At 47.0% G+C, this 17313-nt stretch overlaps 2 protein-coding genes across 8 annotated transcripts in view; both read right to left on the reverse strand.

The window, feature by feature from the left end:
• ATG16L1 (autophagy related 16 like 1) overlaps positions 1-2535 on the reverse strand; it is a 28746-nt gene extending 26211 nt beyond the window's left edge. For 2 of the 5 annotated variants that reach the window (XM_073360189.2, XM_073360188.1), the window contains exons 1-2: positions 1188-2534; positions 93-186 (exon numbers count right to left, since the gene is read on the reverse strand). In XM_073360189.2, the coding sequence (XP_073216290.1) occupies positions 93-186; positions 1188-1302 (209 nt within the window). In that variant the 5' untranslated portion in view covers positions 1303-2534. Of the gene's footprint in view, positions 1-92; positions 187-1187 lie in introns of all 5 variants that reach the window. The other 3 variants (XM_073360186.2, XM_078854186.1, XM_073360190.1) reach the window with 3 other exon arrangements.
• Positions 2536-11429: 8894 nt separating this feature from the next.
• INPP5D (inositol polyphosphate-5-phosphatase D) overlaps positions 11430-17313 on the reverse strand; it is a 79459-nt gene continuing 73575 nt past the window's right edge. For 2 of the 3 annotated variants that reach the window (XM_073360194.2, XM_073360192.2), the window contains 5 exons: positions 16493-16586; positions 16034-16141; positions 15138-15410; positions 12935-13511; positions 11430-12492 (listed from right to left, as the gene is read on the reverse strand). In XM_073360194.2, coding sequence (XP_073216295.1) covers positions 12490-12492; positions 12935-13511; positions 15138-15410; positions 16034-16141; positions 16493-16586 — 1055 coding nt within the window. In that variant the 3' untranslated portion in view covers positions 11430-12489. The remainder of the gene's footprint in view (positions 12493-12934; positions 13512-15137; positions 15411-16033; positions 16142-16492; positions 16587-17313) is intronic. The other variant, XM_073360193.2, reaches the window with a different exon arrangement.

Raw genomic sequence — 17313 nt, forward strand, 5'->3', positions numbered from 1 at the left:
AGTAACCTATAGAGCATAACGTTTTAGTGTATGAGAGAGAGCTGATTGAAATGTTCATCTCCCAATCCTGATTGAAAAAGAATTCCAAGTACCTGATCTCATGTCTGCTTTGCAAGTCATACTTTTCTGCTTGCAGCTTATCAGCCAGCACGGCATGGAGATCAGTCTTCTCTAGCAGCTTGTTATCTAACAGGGCAAGAAAGTGCAATTAAAAAACAAGTGAGGAACAAAACCAGCTTTCTCCATTTATAAGCTTTCAGGATCTTGTAGTTATTCCTACACTAACTTATCATATGACACTAAGTCACACTGTGATACACACACCCTGTTTTGACTTTGGTAGACAGTGGTTTTATTCCTACTCAGGCTTAGATAACCTCTCAGAAACTGAGACAGTAGGGACCAATTCTGCAAAGTTTTATTCAGAAGTAGTCCTTACTAAAATGTACTCCTATTGATATATGTGGGACTTCTCATGGGAATATGGGTTTGAAGAATCCATCCTTGAACTCATCCTAGGCAAAGACAACCAAAGCACAGCTTGTAGAACATAACCAACCCTCTAATATTTGTAATACAGCCCTAGAAGAGTATTTTACACTACGGGGGAAAAAAAGTAACGTGTTAGCATTAGCATGGTAGCACAACAGTTGCGGAGCACCCATTTGCTTCTATTTGCTCACATTGCAACTATAGGTAAAAGAGATGGCCAAAAAACAAGCTCAAAGTGAAAAACCAACTATATTGGACAAGACCAACACTAAAGACTTAACAAACCCCCAACTAAAAGTCACTATAGACAATACTGGTGCTGGCTTCAAACCAACAAATATCTGAACAATGCCTCAGAGGAAGTACCTTAAAAGATGAAAAGATACTTCTCACACCATCCACAGTGAAAACGGACTGAACTGAAACCAGCTTCTCTCACATATTAAACGTGAAATACTACACTTAAGCATGAACAAACAAACAACCCAGTGCTTTGGTCTTTCATTATATACAGTGCAACAGTAACAATCATAGTTAAGGTTGCCCAACACTTTCAATTATATCCCCATTTTCAGGTACTTATAACCTTACCAACTTTGGGAACTGTGGGATGCAGAGGGCACCCACTCTGCTATGGTTTAGAAGCATGGTAGTGAGGCTGCACAGCAAAACGGTGGTTCGTTACACACACTTACACTGGAGGATGATCTCTTCAAAGGCTTGTCTCTGCAGCCGGTCCCGGCGCCTCAGCTCCTCTGCAATGTGACGTTTCCACGTGGGGAAACTCGCAGCTCTGAGCCCAGAAGTCATCGCACCAGCACTGGGCTCAGCGTCCCGGTTTTCCACTGAGCTGAGCGGCACCAGGCTAAGCAAGTTGCTCCTGCCACAAACACCCTTGCAGGCAAAGCCTGGCGACTTCCCAGTGCTCAGGACCTCGTGGTTTGTGGAGAGGCCAGAAGAAGGGCGCACAGGCAGAGCGAGCCGCAGACGGGACGAGGGGCACTAGTGGGGAGGCAGCGGGGAATACACTCGGGCAGGGGCACAGACACTCTGGGGCAGGGAAGAGAAATGCGGGCTGCGGGGGTTGAGTAACGGCAGGACACACTGACTGGGGGAGAGAGGGGGCAGCTGGCAGCAGGGCGGGGCGCACAGTCGAGCGGGGCAGCAGGGGGCACAGCCGCCGGCGGCGGCGAGGGAGATGTGTGTAGGGAAGTGGTCAGCTACCAGCAGGGCGGGGAGACGGGGCACCTGCGGGGAGCGGGGCGCGCAGCCTGGGCGGGGCAGGGCAGAGGGCACCTGGCAGCAGGGCGGGAGGAGAGGACAGCGAAAGACTCGGGAGGGGCCTGGGGACGGGCCGGGAGCAGCAGGGCCCGGCTCCCCGGATGGTTCTGACAGGCGGGGGCCTCTCACCACCACTCCCTAGCCTGGCCACAGCCACTGTCCCGCTCGGCCGCTCCCCACCGGCGCCATTCTCCCGAGCCGCACCTCACCGGGGGCCTGAGCTCTCCGCGTCGCACAATAAAGCCGTTGCCGGTTGGCGCCGCCGCCGCCGCCAGGCTGCCCGGCCCGGACAGCAGCCCCTTCCCGTCTCCAGCCAGGGCCCTAGCGGGCACCGCAAGCTCTGCCAGCTCGGGCGGCGCCTTCGCTGGGCTCGCTGCGGGCGAGTCGCAATCGCTATCCGGCGAACACACCGGCCGCCTCGGCGCAAAATGGCAAGTGAGGGGGCCTCCCCGGGCCGCCATTTTAGAGGCGGTACCGATGGACCGTCTCGCTCCGCGCTGCCATCTTGAAGGCGGCACAAAGAGAGGAAGGTCGCCGCCATCTTGGGGGTGGCGCCGAAAGCAGCCGAGAAACGGGCGGGAGCTTGCACTGCACAGAGACTTCGCCCGTTACGGAGCCGCCGCGCCTGCTTCCTTCGGGGTTGGGCGCAGGCCCAACCGACCCCCTCAGCTCGGTGCAGCGCCTGCTGGGCAGACCAGGCCCTGCGGGCACACCCTGGGCCCGGTCGCGCCTCCTCCGGCTGTCGCTGTGGCGCAGCGGAGAGAAGACGGACCGGGTCTGTGGTGGACCCTCTGCCCGTGTAGCCTCTGGGCTGGAGAGGGCGGGGCTGATGGCTTGTGGTGTGGCCGCGCCGTGGCGGGGCTGGTGTTCTACAGATAACCGCACACAACTTCTCTTTTAATATCCCTAGTGTTACCTTTCTAATGCCAGGGAGGTGCCCTTCCCCCACCCCCGGGCTGGGGCTGGCAAGGACGGGGGGGAGCTCCCGGGAAGCTGCGGCCCTGGACGGGGGAAAAGCTGCTTCTTTCTCTGCCCATCGCAGCCCTGCATGTCCGAAATCCCCCCCCACCTCCTCTTCTCACCCCACTGCCCCCTCTCCTCACCCCTTTATCCCGCCCAAGGCCACCACCTCACCTTACATGTGCATCTCCTCCAGGGTCCAGGCTCCTAATTAGTGGCGCCACAGGTGCAGGGCTTCACTAATTCGGTTGGTGGCCCTTCATTCTCTCACGTGCGGCTGTCCAGGCACGTACCTTAGAAGGAAATATCCGTGGACCACCTAAATGGAGCTGGTCCGCAGGCCACAGTTTGAGAACCTCTGACATAGCCTTAATGAGCCTCCTAGTGCAGACACAGTTATATCGTTCGACTAGCTTATTTCGCTGGGGGAACCAGTATCGGCTCTCCCACCAAAAACGCTTTTTTTTTATAAGCTGCGTCTCCACTGTGGGGGTTTGCAGCTATAGGTATACAGGCAAAGCCTTTCTAGTATGGACCTGGGTAAGTGAGAATGGATGGCTGATGTTGGAGGAGAAAAAAAAAATTCTCACAACTGTCATGCAATAAAGAACTCAAATAAATAAAGAATAAAGATGGAAAAGAAGCTAGAATGAAGTACAGAGGAGATGGCATAGGTCATCTCTCTATGCTGAAGTGGCTTCTGTTGTGTTAATTTAGATTGAATAAACGGGGCACAGATATGAACATAATCCAGTTCTTGTCCAGCATTAAACAGTTAATCACGGTCTGGGATTTGATATACAGAGATCTCAGCCTGTTTTGTACCATGTCAAATACACCATCAAAAATCTTTTAAAACGTTTATTAAAGATACAGAAAAGAAAAACAGTTAAAGCATTTGAAATGTGAAGCATTAAGTAAGGTTTTCATTTTACATTTCTTGCTCCCTTTCCCTTCAGCTGGAGAGAGTTTTTAAAACGAAAACTCCCTTGTTTGACAGTCTCCTAGATGATTTCAAAAATAGTGATAACTGCCCTTTTGGGGAAAAGAAGTTAGTTGGGATGAGCTGGAACTGTTGTTATTAAAAGTCTGGTCCCATTTCATCACAGGTGCTCAGGTCTCTCTGGCCCTATCTGGTCATGCTGTCTCAGGATTAGGATGAAGAAGGCTCAGGGTCCCAGGCAATGGTGAAGTTCAGTCTGGTAGCCTTCATCTGGTCTGTAGTCCCCCACACAGTCTTTCTCTTTAAGGACTCACAAAGGAAATGGTGGATGGAATAGCCCATCCCCTCATTATTTTGTCCACCAGTTAGGCCTAATATCCAGCACACCAATGTTGGTTAATTAATTTCTGATTCCCCATCTTCTGTTTTTACCAGGCATTATTTCAACATAGTCTTTGAATTATATTAATGTGGCCTTTTTTTTTTTTTGGACTAACTTAGTCTCTCTGTCTGGTTCTCTTGCACCTGTTTGTAATGTTCATTATTGAAAGCAACTTGACTTATAATAATAAATGTGAATAGGAAGTACTGTAACATTTTATGATCTTTCATATACTTCACAATTGCACTCACAAACAGTAAAATTATAGACCCAATTATCACAACACTGCCCACTGCCAGACATTGCATGTTTATGGCAGGAAGCCCGGACAAACCACAATACAGGGCTGTATAGACAGACAGGAGCAGGATTATCTGCCATTCAACAGAATCATAGAGGAGGCTGGTGGTAGCTCACACGTTTCCCTTCCATATCCTTGGAAACGGTGGGAAGACTGAGAGTAGTTAGGGTGCTGGTGTGCCTATCATGCTGACTATTATCATCTCATTGTTTCTTTGTACCGCTGTATGTCCCTCTGGCGTAGGGACTATCCTTTTGTTCTGTGTTTGTACAGCACTTGGCCCAGTAGGCTCCTGGTCCATGATTAGGGCTACTGTGTGCTACAATAATAATGGCCCCCCACTCTGAGAGAGCAGGGACCCTACAAGTGCAATTTCACAGTGTGACCAAGATTTTCCAATGCATAAGTACCTAAAGTTAAGCACAAGTGTGAAGATTTAGAATCCTAAAAAAGTTAACTATTCTTTAAAAGCACGGAACAGCTCCCTCTGAAGTAATTGACTTCAGTAGAGACTACTGAATGATCAGCTTTTCTGAAAATCAGGTCCCTTCTTTAGGCTCCAAATTTGGTCACCCAGTCTTTAAAAAGCTTCACCTATTCCTCTTGAGACTGCTCAGTTTTCATTCCTTCTGAGCATGAATCAGGCCTTATAAAGTTGGGAATTCAAGTAAACTCAAAATAAGGATATTTGAAACAATTAACAAAACTTAACCTTTCCAGCAGGCAACATGTGAGTGATGAGAGGGCAGAGAGTCATTTGGAGCAACTACTGGTACTTCTAATTTTTAATAGGTGGTGGGGAAAAAACCCCAAACATTTCAATAAGCATGATTCAGAGTGTACAAAAATAGGTTCCCCAAGAACAAAACAAAGGCTTTGTTGTTTTTCTGCAAAGCCAAGATGTACATGACACTTTAATGGGGTTTGGATTAAATAACTGCTACATGTGTGTCATGGAACGTGTGCCCCAGTTTGTTTGCTGTGACTCTCAGTAATTTGCATGCCTTCACATTTTATCTTTAAGCAAGATGATTAATGCATATGAAATAAGTTCATGCAAATAGTTACTGAAAATCAGTATACTAGCTGAAGGGTTATGTGCTGAATGCTCCAAAAAGGAAAGGTTAAATGAGTGTCTCTCAAGATTCCCTGAGCCTGGCCTAGTTCCACAAAGGTACTTAAGTGCCTAACCCCTGATTTAGGTGCCACTGTGATCCACAAAACCCCCACTTAGCTGCTGCCAACTGTGTAGTGTCTAACTCAATTGGTGCTTAAATTTCTGCTGTAAAAGTTCCCAAGCACCTACGTTTTGGCCTCTGGCTGCCTCCTTCTAGGGGTCACATATCTCCTGCCTGAGCCTCAGAACAATCCAGGGTCGGGGGGAAAATAGGCATTCGGACGCCTGACTCGTGTGCCGGGCCCATCCCATTGGGGTGCTCAGAGGCTGCCTAACTCCACAGCAAACTGCCGGGGGGAGGAGACAGACCTGAGGCGCTGGAACAGAGGGCCTTGGCCCCATCACTTAAAAGCCCTCCCTGAGTGATACAGGGAGGGGGAAGAGAGGAGAGGAGCAAGTGTGTGTGTGGGGGTGACGACACTATTTGTCAAGTGCTAAGAATAGGTGCAGGGCTGAACAAGACAATGGGCCAGACTGCCTGCTCTCTGGGCATGTTCACGGTGGGAGGGGACAGGTACTGCAAAGAACCTCCATGCAGTACTGCTCTGGGCCAGCCACAGTGCCTGTGTTCAGAAAAGTGCAGGGACTGCTCCCTTTGCGTACCTGGGGTGCACATCACTACAGGTGGGTCATGCCTATCTACAGCAGCCTAACCTAATTTAAAAGATGTTGCCATCCACGCACCTCTCCTGTACTCCAGGCAATTCAGGGAGGGATTATACTTCACAAAGTCATAAACCTGCCACCCCCATGTATTAGCTGAGGCATAATGCCCCCTCTAAAGGCACAATCTTATTCCAATGACAACTGTCCCTGCATCTAATTGCTTACAATCTAATAGCCAGACAGGAAAAACTGGGTATCTAAATATGTTTTACGTGTCAAGTCAGCCTGTGGAACTTGTAGCCACAGGAGGAGGCATGTACCACAGGTGACTTTTAGAAGGACTGTATAATTGTATATTCTATAACAACACATGCAGCTGTGCAGGCTAAGGCAAGGGGGAGAATCTCATTATTTCTGGGCATAAGTTGTGCTTCACTGGCCTACAGAAGGAAAAGCATTGCAGTGTATCCTCAAACAGGTCTATTACAGGGGAGGTTTCCCCTTCCTCAGAAACTACATGCATTGGCACTTCTGCCCCCTGCTTCCTTACGTTATCTTATCTTTCTGCCTTCCATCTAAGCGAGCACTGTATCCACCACCTTCTCCCACCCAGCCTCTCCCATTTCAACTTGAGCCTCCATCTCTTGTTCATCCTTTTGGTTTCCCTCTTTTTCGCTCTCTCTGTTGGGGACCCCTCTCACTCTTCTCTATTCTGCCAGACTGCCTCTCACTTCACTTAGGCTGCGGCTACACTGCTAGCTAGGGGTGTGAATCCCAGCTTGTGTACACATATTCGCCCTAACCCATCAAGCGCAAGTATAAATAGTGCAGTTACGATCACACAGATAGTGCCAGCGGTGGCACATACGTACCTACACAGTTCAGGTGGGTTTGTACTTGGCAGGGCTAAACTGTGCCTCCGCTTCCCATGCCGCCGCAAATATACTGCTATTTATCTTTGCACCAGCTCTCGTTGAGTATGTCTGCACAAGCTGGGACTCACTCCCACCGAGTAGTGTAGACATCATTTTAAACTCCCCTCCCTACATTTCTTCTCCCCTTCTCTTTCCTGGCCACCTCTTCCCCCCAATTTCCTTCCTGCTTTTGAAGCACAGCACTCATTCCCCAAATGGCTACCATCTCCCATGACTTTGAATGGGTCGGTAACAACAGGCTGCCATCTTTTGATGCAGGAGATTAAATTTTACTCTGTCTACGCGCAGTGTCTAGCAAGTAGAGCCCAGAGCTTGGTTAGGGTCTCCAGGTACCACTGCAGTCATCATAATCATCACCTACACGTTTAGCAAAATTCCATAACTTGAATAAAATCTTGATATCTGGAAATCTAGGCTTGGCGAGCACAATTACACAGCTCTGGTGGTGTCTTCTGCAGTAAGGGGTTATTGAGAATGGAGCCTTGACTACAGTTCTCTAAGTACACCTTTTGGTACAGCGTCAGTCAGCACCACATTAGAATCCAGCTTGAGCCATTGCTTATAGTGTGTTCTTTTGATTGCAGCAATTGAGTTTCTTTGGGCAAAACTAGCTTTTGTTCATCTTTAGTAGCTGAAATCAAATTAAACTAAATTGAGCAGGAAATAAGCACAGCAGTAATTAAGAACAAATTCATGCACATCACATTTGAAATCAGCAGATAATTCTGCGTGGGTGAACCGACTCCTGCATTGAGTGTAACTCGCTGCTTTTGTTTTGCTGCCCTTGGGAGCTGGCGCAAAGATGAGCTGTAAATAAAATTAAAAAAACAGGATAATAGCAATGAACTGAGAGCAAAGGTTCACAGCAATTTTGTACTCAGGGTTCATTTTGTGTTCTGTTTCAGCATGATGTACATGGTGGAAAAATATGGTTAATTACAGTTGGACCTAAACACTTCTTCTGCTATCCGGGGTTGGACTATACCAAAATGCCTCTGTACAGTGGGAAAGTTCTAAAATGGTTCTGTTAACAGCCCTATATGAAAAAAAACCTAACACAGGCAACTGAGGAAATGGATAATGAGATTTTTTCATATACCAAACAACTGGTATGAATAAGCAGCTGGTAATTGCTTACATATAGAGAAAATAACATCTTGTGCCTCTGCATCTCACACTTTCTCTACACTGGAGAAATGTGGCATGCTCAGCACCTGTTTGGAACGCGAGCACTCATGGAACATGTCCACATCCAAAATTGCTAGCAGGAATGCAAAGGTGTTCACATCGCCATTGGGGTTGCAGATGTGAACAGCTGGCGTAATAGGATACTGACCCAGCTGCATTTCACTGCTCATTCAGCTGTGTATAGTATGCAGCAAAGCCTGTGTCCTCCCTTGTACAGTTTATTAAGTATCTGACCCTGGCTGTAACAAATGTTATGCAGAACACAACTGGGAGGTAGTAGACCACATTGTAGATGGCAGTGTTACTGCAGGCTAGGAGGCCCCCTTTATCTTGCGATATAAGCCATCCAAATGTACAATCCACCATGCTGCACCTGCTGATTCTGTAGTTTGGTTTCATGACCTAGGGAAGCAGTGGCTGTGCAGATTCTTTGAGACTCACAATAGGGACGAAGACCCTTTGAATATTAATATTGAGGGGTGGTGAGTGTGGACTTCTCAGGAGCAGATAGAGGGGCAAAGAATTTTTTTTTAAAAATTTGGCATCATGCACTTTGTCTGTCCATCCTGCATAAACATCCTAGCCACAATAATCAACTAAGACTTGCACCACCACACGTGGTAGCCTCAAGTCCTTTGTCCAACATGAAGAGATTTGCAGATAGTCCTTGGTCAGCTTGGCTAGTTAGATGTCCCTGCTATTCTACATCTTGTCACACACAAATATCTGAGCCCCCAGAAAATACAACTTTTGTGCAAACATCTCAAAGTGTTTTAGAAAGCTAGGTATTAACCTTGCATTGTAAAGATAAACTGAAGCCCAGAGGTTAAATGACTCGCATTAGGTCATTAGTGAATCAAGTGACAGAGGCAAGACCAACACTTAGCATCAGGTCATCTGGGTTCTAACCAGCATGGTTAGTATGTGGACATTGTTCACCTGCTTTTTTATAGTCCTTAAGTCTCCCTTGGTTTCTTTTTTCTTCCTAGATTCAACTCTTCCTTCTAGACATTTCTGTACAACATTACTCTTACATGAAGGGAACAATTCTGCCTTACTGTAATATTGGCAATAGCTCTTGCACCTACCAACTCTCATTCTATACTGGAGAGGTCAGGTAAGCTTGTTTTAGAGACTTTAGTCTTGGCCAAGAACCAGACTTTTAACAAATTATGGTATTCCATAATATTGCATACTGTAACTGAAAACTTGAAGCATTTCTGACAGCTGGAGCTCCATGGAAATTACCACAGTAAGGGAATGTAGCTAATTTTGAGAACTAGAAAATAAGAGAACTGGGTAGACTAAAGTTAGGGGAATATATTTATGGGAAATCAGTTGTTTTTTCAACAACTTGCTCCCTTCACTCACAATATATATAACAATTTAATGGGAAAATAACTGGGATAACAGCAGAGTGTGGCAAAAGCAGCATATTTGGCTGGGAGAGAGTAACTCAGCTTGGTCAATAGTGACCCCTCTTAGAAATGAGCAGCTTTTGTGGACCAGCTTCTGGAGTCCTATTTAGTTCAGAAGGATAGTAGGATGGAAGCAATGGAGGACATTTTCAGGGCTCTAGGCAAGATGGGGAGAGAAGACATGAAAAGAACCACCACAGTACTAGGGTTTGTGAAATTCATATCTGTTTCCTTTTTAGATGTAGGATGAGTACTTGGAAAGAGTCCCAGTTAGTTTATTGAGGCTGTGTCCTAAGAGCAGTTGACCTTGTCACACAGGTAAAAGTAGAATGGCTCCTCTTCCTGCCAGGAGCTGCTCCTCACTGGTAGTCTACCTTGCCCATATTTCTACCATCTCTCCTGTGGAGCTCTGAAGATCCATTTCCCCTTGCTTTAACACTACCTTGCCCACACACAACTATACTGCAGCTGCCATCATTCCAGCCAAGGAGGAAAAGTAGCTGGGACTCCCTACAGAACCTTGCTGATGTCCCTTATCTAACTCCAGGAGCCAGTGATTAGTAGAGAGAGTTTTCTCCCCCAGGCTTGGTGCACAGCCTCACCCTGTCTTTGGTTCTTTGCTTCATTGGAGGTTTGACCTGCCATTCTAGATCCAAGTACTGAGTTGGTCCCACCCACTTTCATCTATAGAGGCAGCATATGCAAAATTTTTCATGGTACCAAATTCCAGCATTGAAAGTAGCCAGATGCTCTGCTGCTTGTAAGGATATCTCCACATGGAGAGACTAGTTTTACTCTATCTCGGTATTTCATTTTCTTTAATATGTGAAGTGACTTTTTTCGGCTCCAGTGTGGGGTCTCACTGGGAAAACACTGACACTGTGTACAAAGCTTTGTCTGTTGGCTCACTGCTCATTATCAATGGGTAAAAGCTTTTCGTAGAACATCTAGCAGAATCCCCATCCCCCCACGCACACTGATGCACCTTGGTTTTCAATACGAAAATGATTTTCACTCTTCATATTAGATAATAAAATCACCGCTTCAAGCAGGGTAATTCCAAGGCAGTGCTAGGAGTTGTACAAATTCCTCAGAGTCTGAAATGGAGAAGTGAAACACTCCCTAGAGAAAAAAATGCCATGTCCATTGAATCCTCCAACAAAGTTCTAGGTTTTTATAGGGAAGACCCTGTTAAATAAACAAAGAGGAGAGTTAAAAAAATTTGTGAGTGTAGGGGAGCAGGTGCTTCACAGAAAACATACACACTGTAGAGAAATCAGTCCTGGGAAGAATTTTGTATGCATGGACCGCTCTCCCCCATCCACCTCCCCAAATCTGTGCTAGGCCTGGGCTGCTCGAGGAAAATGCAGACCTATCTTTCAGCAAGTCCCATTACCACCAATTAAGCATGAATATAGATTGGGTTCAAGCATTTTTACCACAGTCATAAAACCTGTTCTTCAAAAAACCTGAATCATATGCACACAAGTACAGCTGCATTGCTACTGGAGGGAATCCCCCTAATGAAGATGCTTTGTAGAGGAGAGGATAACAAATCAACAATATCAGATCTTCCAAGTTATTCCTTTCTGGCCTTCCTGGTGCATTTGATCTTTTCTGGTGTCTCAGAATAAGTGACTCTGGGCAGGGACTATTTTCATTTAGTGAGCTGTACAGCACTGAACTAATACGAAGTAAACAAGTCAGGTGACAATAACTCTAAATTTTCAATAAGGGATGGCTAGAAATGTATCTAATTTTTATTTTTTTTAGTAATGAACAGGGAACAGTAGCAAGGATCAAGTCACAAATAGGCCCAGCATCACTGTAAACCACTGCACTAGTACTTAACATGGATATAGAAATTACAAATATGTTAACATGATTAGTTCTCAGGCAATGATCAAAAATACAATAAGGTCAGCATGAATCTAATAGGATGCTACTAAACCAACCAGCCAAATGTCCTTCAAAGTAGAGTGACTCCCATGAAAACAAAAATAAAATGGCTGGAATGACTGATTTCCCCTCAGGTCTACATTTATAGACCAGACGTGGGCACAATCTGCCACTCCCATTCCTGTGTGTAGTTCTGCCCTTTCACTCTTGGGATGTTTTTGTGAAGGAGGAACACCACTAGTTGCTAAAAACAAGAGCTGCAGTGCCAGGGAACAAATCCCCATCATCTCCATGGATGCCTGTATCTGGTGGATGCCTGTACACAGCTTGGGGTTCCCACAAGAGACAAGGCTGAAACCTTATACGGTGTGACACTCTTCAACGTCCATTGTTCAAACTCTTTCCCAGCCTCCCCTGACTCCTTGCTCCATTGGGGTGACCTGTCTGGGAGCTGTACCGCTTTCAAGATGCTTCCTTTGGAGTAACTATCACTCAGGATTGGGATTTTGGAACTTGAGATAAATGTTTTAGTTTGTTTGTGCAGGGGGCTCTTTCCATCCACCCAACCCATGTCTTTGTCCTTATGTCCTTCCTCTTCTCCAAAAGAGTACTAAGGTATCTAACTCCTTGCCTCTTAGATTAAGTACCAAAGTGACACTGCAGAAGGCTAACTGGGAACCTTGTCCTCTTGCATTTGTCATTGTTGTCCTGTCTCTTCTTCATCTGAACAAGTTGTGCTAAATTTCTCAGCTAGAAGACTTTTATAATGATAAAGAGAGAGACACTCTCAAAAATAAAATGCCTCAGTCCTTTCAACACCAGACCAGAGGATAGTAATGTGAACGAAGTGGTAATCTTGTTTCTTCCCTTTAGGGTTCCTCTCAGGATGCCATCTGCCAGGTTGCAGTCACTGTGGAGACAAGAAAAGACACCAGTCCCTCAGCTTATCTACTGCTGTCTCTATATACTGGATACTCTATATACATAGCTCATAGGGCAAAACTCAAAGGGTGGTCCAATTAAAGAAATGTACTTAGATGGAATTTTATTTATTTTTTCAAGTGGAAGCTTGATGTATTTCTGGACAACAGCACCGCCTAGATTGGTAAGTATTTTCAACTGATCAGTACCTTGACCTCTTTTTTATTAACCTGGCAAAGCAAATTACCCTTGAACTATACACAGTCCAAGTTTTGATCTTCTGGAATAAAGCAATTTGAGTTAGGTGAGCACTAAAGCATCTGAAGTTTTTGCCCAGCATACCTGGTTCAAACAATGTGAAAGTAATTACAGTGTCACGTGAAACTAATACACCTTCTCCTCCATCCCCACAACTCCCACAAGCAACATACCGGTGTGGCTGTCCTACCAACTGGCCCCTCTTCGGTTCGATGCTTTCCCTGATGAGGGAGCTCTGAACTCTCCCGGTAGTCTCGGCCCTTGGTAGTCTGCATGTCTAGTACTGCCCGGCTCTTTGTAGGAAGAGGTGGTTTGCTGAACTGTCCCTGACTGCTTGGACCTACTTCAGACCTTGAGGGCTTGACTGGTTTTTTCAGTGGTGCTGGGTTTTCTAAGGAGGCAGTGGGCTTCTGCTTGCCCTGAGCCTTTTCACTTATAGTCTTTTCCTCAGATTGGCTGGAGCAGGTGTAGGACCGGAATCTGGGTGTGGGGGTCAGGAAAGGAGGGGATGGCTGCTTGTTGGAAGACTTGCTGCTGTCGGCATCTTGCGGCTTAGTGAGAAGGGAGCCATGATTCGGAATAACTGGGTGCTCCTTTCGCAAGACTGCGGTGTAGTCCTGTTCCCTCTTGGATGCCACCTTCCCCTTAGAGCTCATGGCACCGTACAGTGGGTTGTCAAACATCTCAGGCTTCTGCTGAACTTCCTCTTGAAGCAAAGGCTCCACCACACTTTTTCCCATGTCAGCTGGCCTATAACCATCAAGGCAATATGAAAATGACAGGTGTAATTAGGAGTGGTCAGTGAGGGACTTAAAGAAGGGAGAGTGAATAGAAAAGTGATCATGAGAGAATGACGCTGGCTGTGCAGAGGGAAAAAGGAGGTGCAAGGAGATAACAGAATACCAGTCAAACCAATGGGGACAGAACAGAATGGTGCAGATTTTTTGCTTTGTATAAGCTTTATTGATAGGAGAGCTGAGGATGGGTAGGCATGGTGCTGGGTAAACTCCCCCCAGAGCTCAGTCCTGACAAAACTTAGTTTCTTTTTAAACAGAGATTAGCAACGGAGCCCAAGTGTGCCAAGTGCTGTGATGGTCTTGAGAAGAGCACCAAAGGGACTGAATTAATAGATCTCTTCACTTATGGCGGAGGGGATTGGAATGGAGGTCTCTAGAATGTTAGCATAAGAACTCCCACCACACCAATGTCACAGTTAGGCCATTACAACCAATCTCCTCTTTCTACCCATGCCAGGTGGTTCAGGGGAAGGAATAAAGTATCCCTCGAAGCACCCAGCTGCACAGTATCTAAGAACCGTGTATTGCAGGGGTGAGAGGGTTACTTTGTGTTCAGTGGAGCCTGCAACCCCTTGAATTAAAACTAACGGAAACCTCACGCCTGACTGAGAGTTGCTGTAGAACGTGATCAGTGAGGTTCTGTGGGTGCTGCACTGGTGAGGCTTTCACCAGGTGATCACATGACAGCTTGAACACTCAAAGGGCAACTCTGCTCTTATTGGACAGAGTGGAATGGGGGGATGAATGGCACATGTTCAAGGGAGATTGCGAATGAGCTCCATTCCTCCCACCGGATACCTTTCTTGGACAGTGTGAAGTGGCATTCTGTGCGGGGCAGCGGAGCGTTGGAGAAAGGCAAGGGAAGAAGCAGTAAGGAGAGTACCATGGAAGAGGGGGCCAGTGTTTGGGATGGAGGCTCCTGTTAACTCCATTTTTGTAGAGTGGGTTTACTAGGAAACTGCATTCCAGTCTCAGATAAAAACCCATCACAATGGCTCCATTAGAAGAAATGGAATGAGGACGAGGGTTACATGAGTGCAGTGTAACCTAATCACCAAGAAGCTTGGTAAACAAGGAATATATATGATGGATGGATTTAAATTCTGCATCAAGGCTGGTGATTACTCTGACACCTGGGCACTAAATTCTAAAACAAACTAGAACTGGCTGAGCTGCACAGAAGTGCAGCCGAAAGCCTGGCATGCAAACACGAGGGTGCGCTCCTTCTGCCAGATGGGAGGGGGCTATCGTACACTCTCCCCTTCACTTCTGGGTGGCTAGGGGGAGTTCTCCACCCTTCTTTCCCCTCTCCCCACAATCGAGGTTGGGAAGGAATTACCCATGGAGCTTTGACTCTGGGCTGTAGCACAGGCCTGAGGAGTTGTTGTACCAGTTTCCCTTAGCATGTGCAGGGCCAGCACCCATCTCACTCAACTTCTCTTTCTGCCTCTAGAGGTCAAGGGGCAATGGAGTAACTCACTGCGCCTCCAACCCACCACACAGATAACAAAACCGTGACTGTGCTGGGGTGGGGAATGGGGGAGACCAGCAGAGCACCAGTGCCAGGGCAAAGACTCACACATGCTCTTGACTCCTGGGGCCAGAACTTCGGTTTGTTGTAGGCTGAATGGATGGTTTTGGAGACAGGGGGGACTGGGAGGAAGGCGTGGAGGTAGACTCCCTCTGTCCCATCACAGGGGTGTTCTCTTTAGGCTGCTGGTCATAGGTCCAGAAGGCAGGTGGCTGGTCTGATGAAGGGCTCTGCTTAAGCTGGCCGGGTGCAGAGAGTTGCTGAGAGAAAGCGACCACCCCCATATAGTTGGGATTGCTGATGTCCGTGGGGGTGGAGCTGCTGAAAAAAGGGAATGATCAGAGGAAAATACACAGTTCCCTTCCCAAAGCTCTCATGAACAGACAGCTACTAAGGAAAGAGCCTAATGCCCATAGACTGGGACCATTTTTTTTTCAGGAGGAGAAGATAACGTGGGAGTCTTCTTGGCTGCTCCCTTCCCAGGACCTCTACAGAGGGGGCTGCCAGGTCAGGGTCATCACTCAGCCCTCAACTCACCCCCCAATAGGCTCCTGTGGTGTGAAATAGTCCATGCACTGCTCTGTAGCTGCTTATAGAGCCCTGAAGCCTTTGGAAGGGCTTCTGGGCCCTGTAGTTCAGCTGGCGGCTGCAACAGCGATATACAAAGTAAGGAGCAGATCATAATGCTGCATAGCAGGGTGCAGGCTAGTGCCGTGCTACTGCATTCAGAGCACAGAAATCTGGCCTATCTCTATGGACTGGGAGGAGAAGTCCTAGTCCTAACTGCCCAGACAGAAGATGGGTCCTGTGAAATGTATAAACTGAAGCAGTAAGACCCCTTTCCTTGGAGTCAATCTGAAGCGTCCAGTGACTCACTAGGAAAGGCTGGCAGTCTGAGTTCAGCTCCCATGCCCAAGCCGGCAGAGTTAAAGTAGCGAGTTTACCGTAACATGTCATCCTTGCCCTGTGCATCTGGAGGAGAGGAAGCATTTCCCCGAAAGCGAGCAACAGCTGCTGCTTCTTTAGCCATCAGGTGAGTAGATTTTGATTTTCTGTTGGGAGGAAAGGGCCTTTTTAGGACAGGGACAGGACCACAGCATAACGAATCCACTGTCTGTCATTTACTGCCTTGTCAGTTTATCCCTGGTTCCACTCTCCTGTGCACAGAAGCCTACCATCATCCCATTCATTTACTTGGAAAGGCAAGGGGGGAGATCTTGACTCTGCAGCTGTTACCAGCAAAACCGAGAAGACTGGTAGTTGTAAGGGGGACACAGAAGCAGCTGTCACCAGATCTGTTTTGTAATACACTCACAACCTCCAGCGAGAGCCACTCCTGCACTCAGCTCTGAACTGCAGGCAGTCTGCTTCTGGGGGGTCTGAATTATCTGTTCGTTCTTTACCTGATAGATTGCTCCCACTCTTTGGTGAGATCAAGGTTGCTGATGCCCTTTGGTTTCTGCCCAGCAGTCTCATCCCGTTCAATCTTCACAAAGTCTGGAGGCAAAGAAGAGGCATGAAAGAGCACTTGAGTGGGTCATAGCCTCAGCTTACGACTTCAAATCTCAGGGCTCTGAGCTATGCTGTATTAATGCCTGTATCTAGCTAGATGTCTTAGCCTCTCAGAATGTCAACGCATAGACAGGACAAGGAAGGAAGGAGGTCTTCCAAAAGGAAGCTGTGCTGTCTTATCCAGTCAGGATCGGATGGCCAGGACATACATCTTCTTAGATTTTAAATAGTGCAGCTATTATTACTGTAACGCCATTAATGCACATCATGCTTTACTGACAAGTAGAAGACAAAGGTGCCTGCCCCAAAACACTTGCAACCAAAGGCCCTGATCCTAGACACACTTATGCATCTGCATAATTTTACGCACAGTGATAATTCCAGTGAATTTAGCAGGACTCCTGATGTGTAACATGAAGCATGTGCACACCTGTGTCCTACCTCGGAGGGGTGCTGGGAGAATTAAACAATGTTTGTAAAGGGCTTTCAAACTGTAAAATCCTACAGCAGCAGGCGTTTGAGGATGATGAATGTTTAGCAGCATCTCTTTTCTCCAGTGGTTGGCTTGAGCATACTCCCATTGTCACACAGTATAAATGGTTGAGCCTTTGTGGCTGCTGCTGCCTACTTCGTTATTATGGTTTCAAAGCATGAGCCTGCGTGTTAGTTTCTCCTGAGCAGAGAGCAATGGGAATTCATTCCTAGGAATGGA

The sequence above is a fragment of the Lepidochelys kempii genome, chromosome 9 (genome assembly GCF_965140285.1).
Source record: "Lepidochelys kempii isolate rLepKem1 chromosome 9, rLepKem1.hap1, whole genome shotgun sequence".
NCBI lineage: Eukaryota > Metazoa > Chordata > Testudines > Cheloniidae > Lepidochelys > Lepidochelys kempii.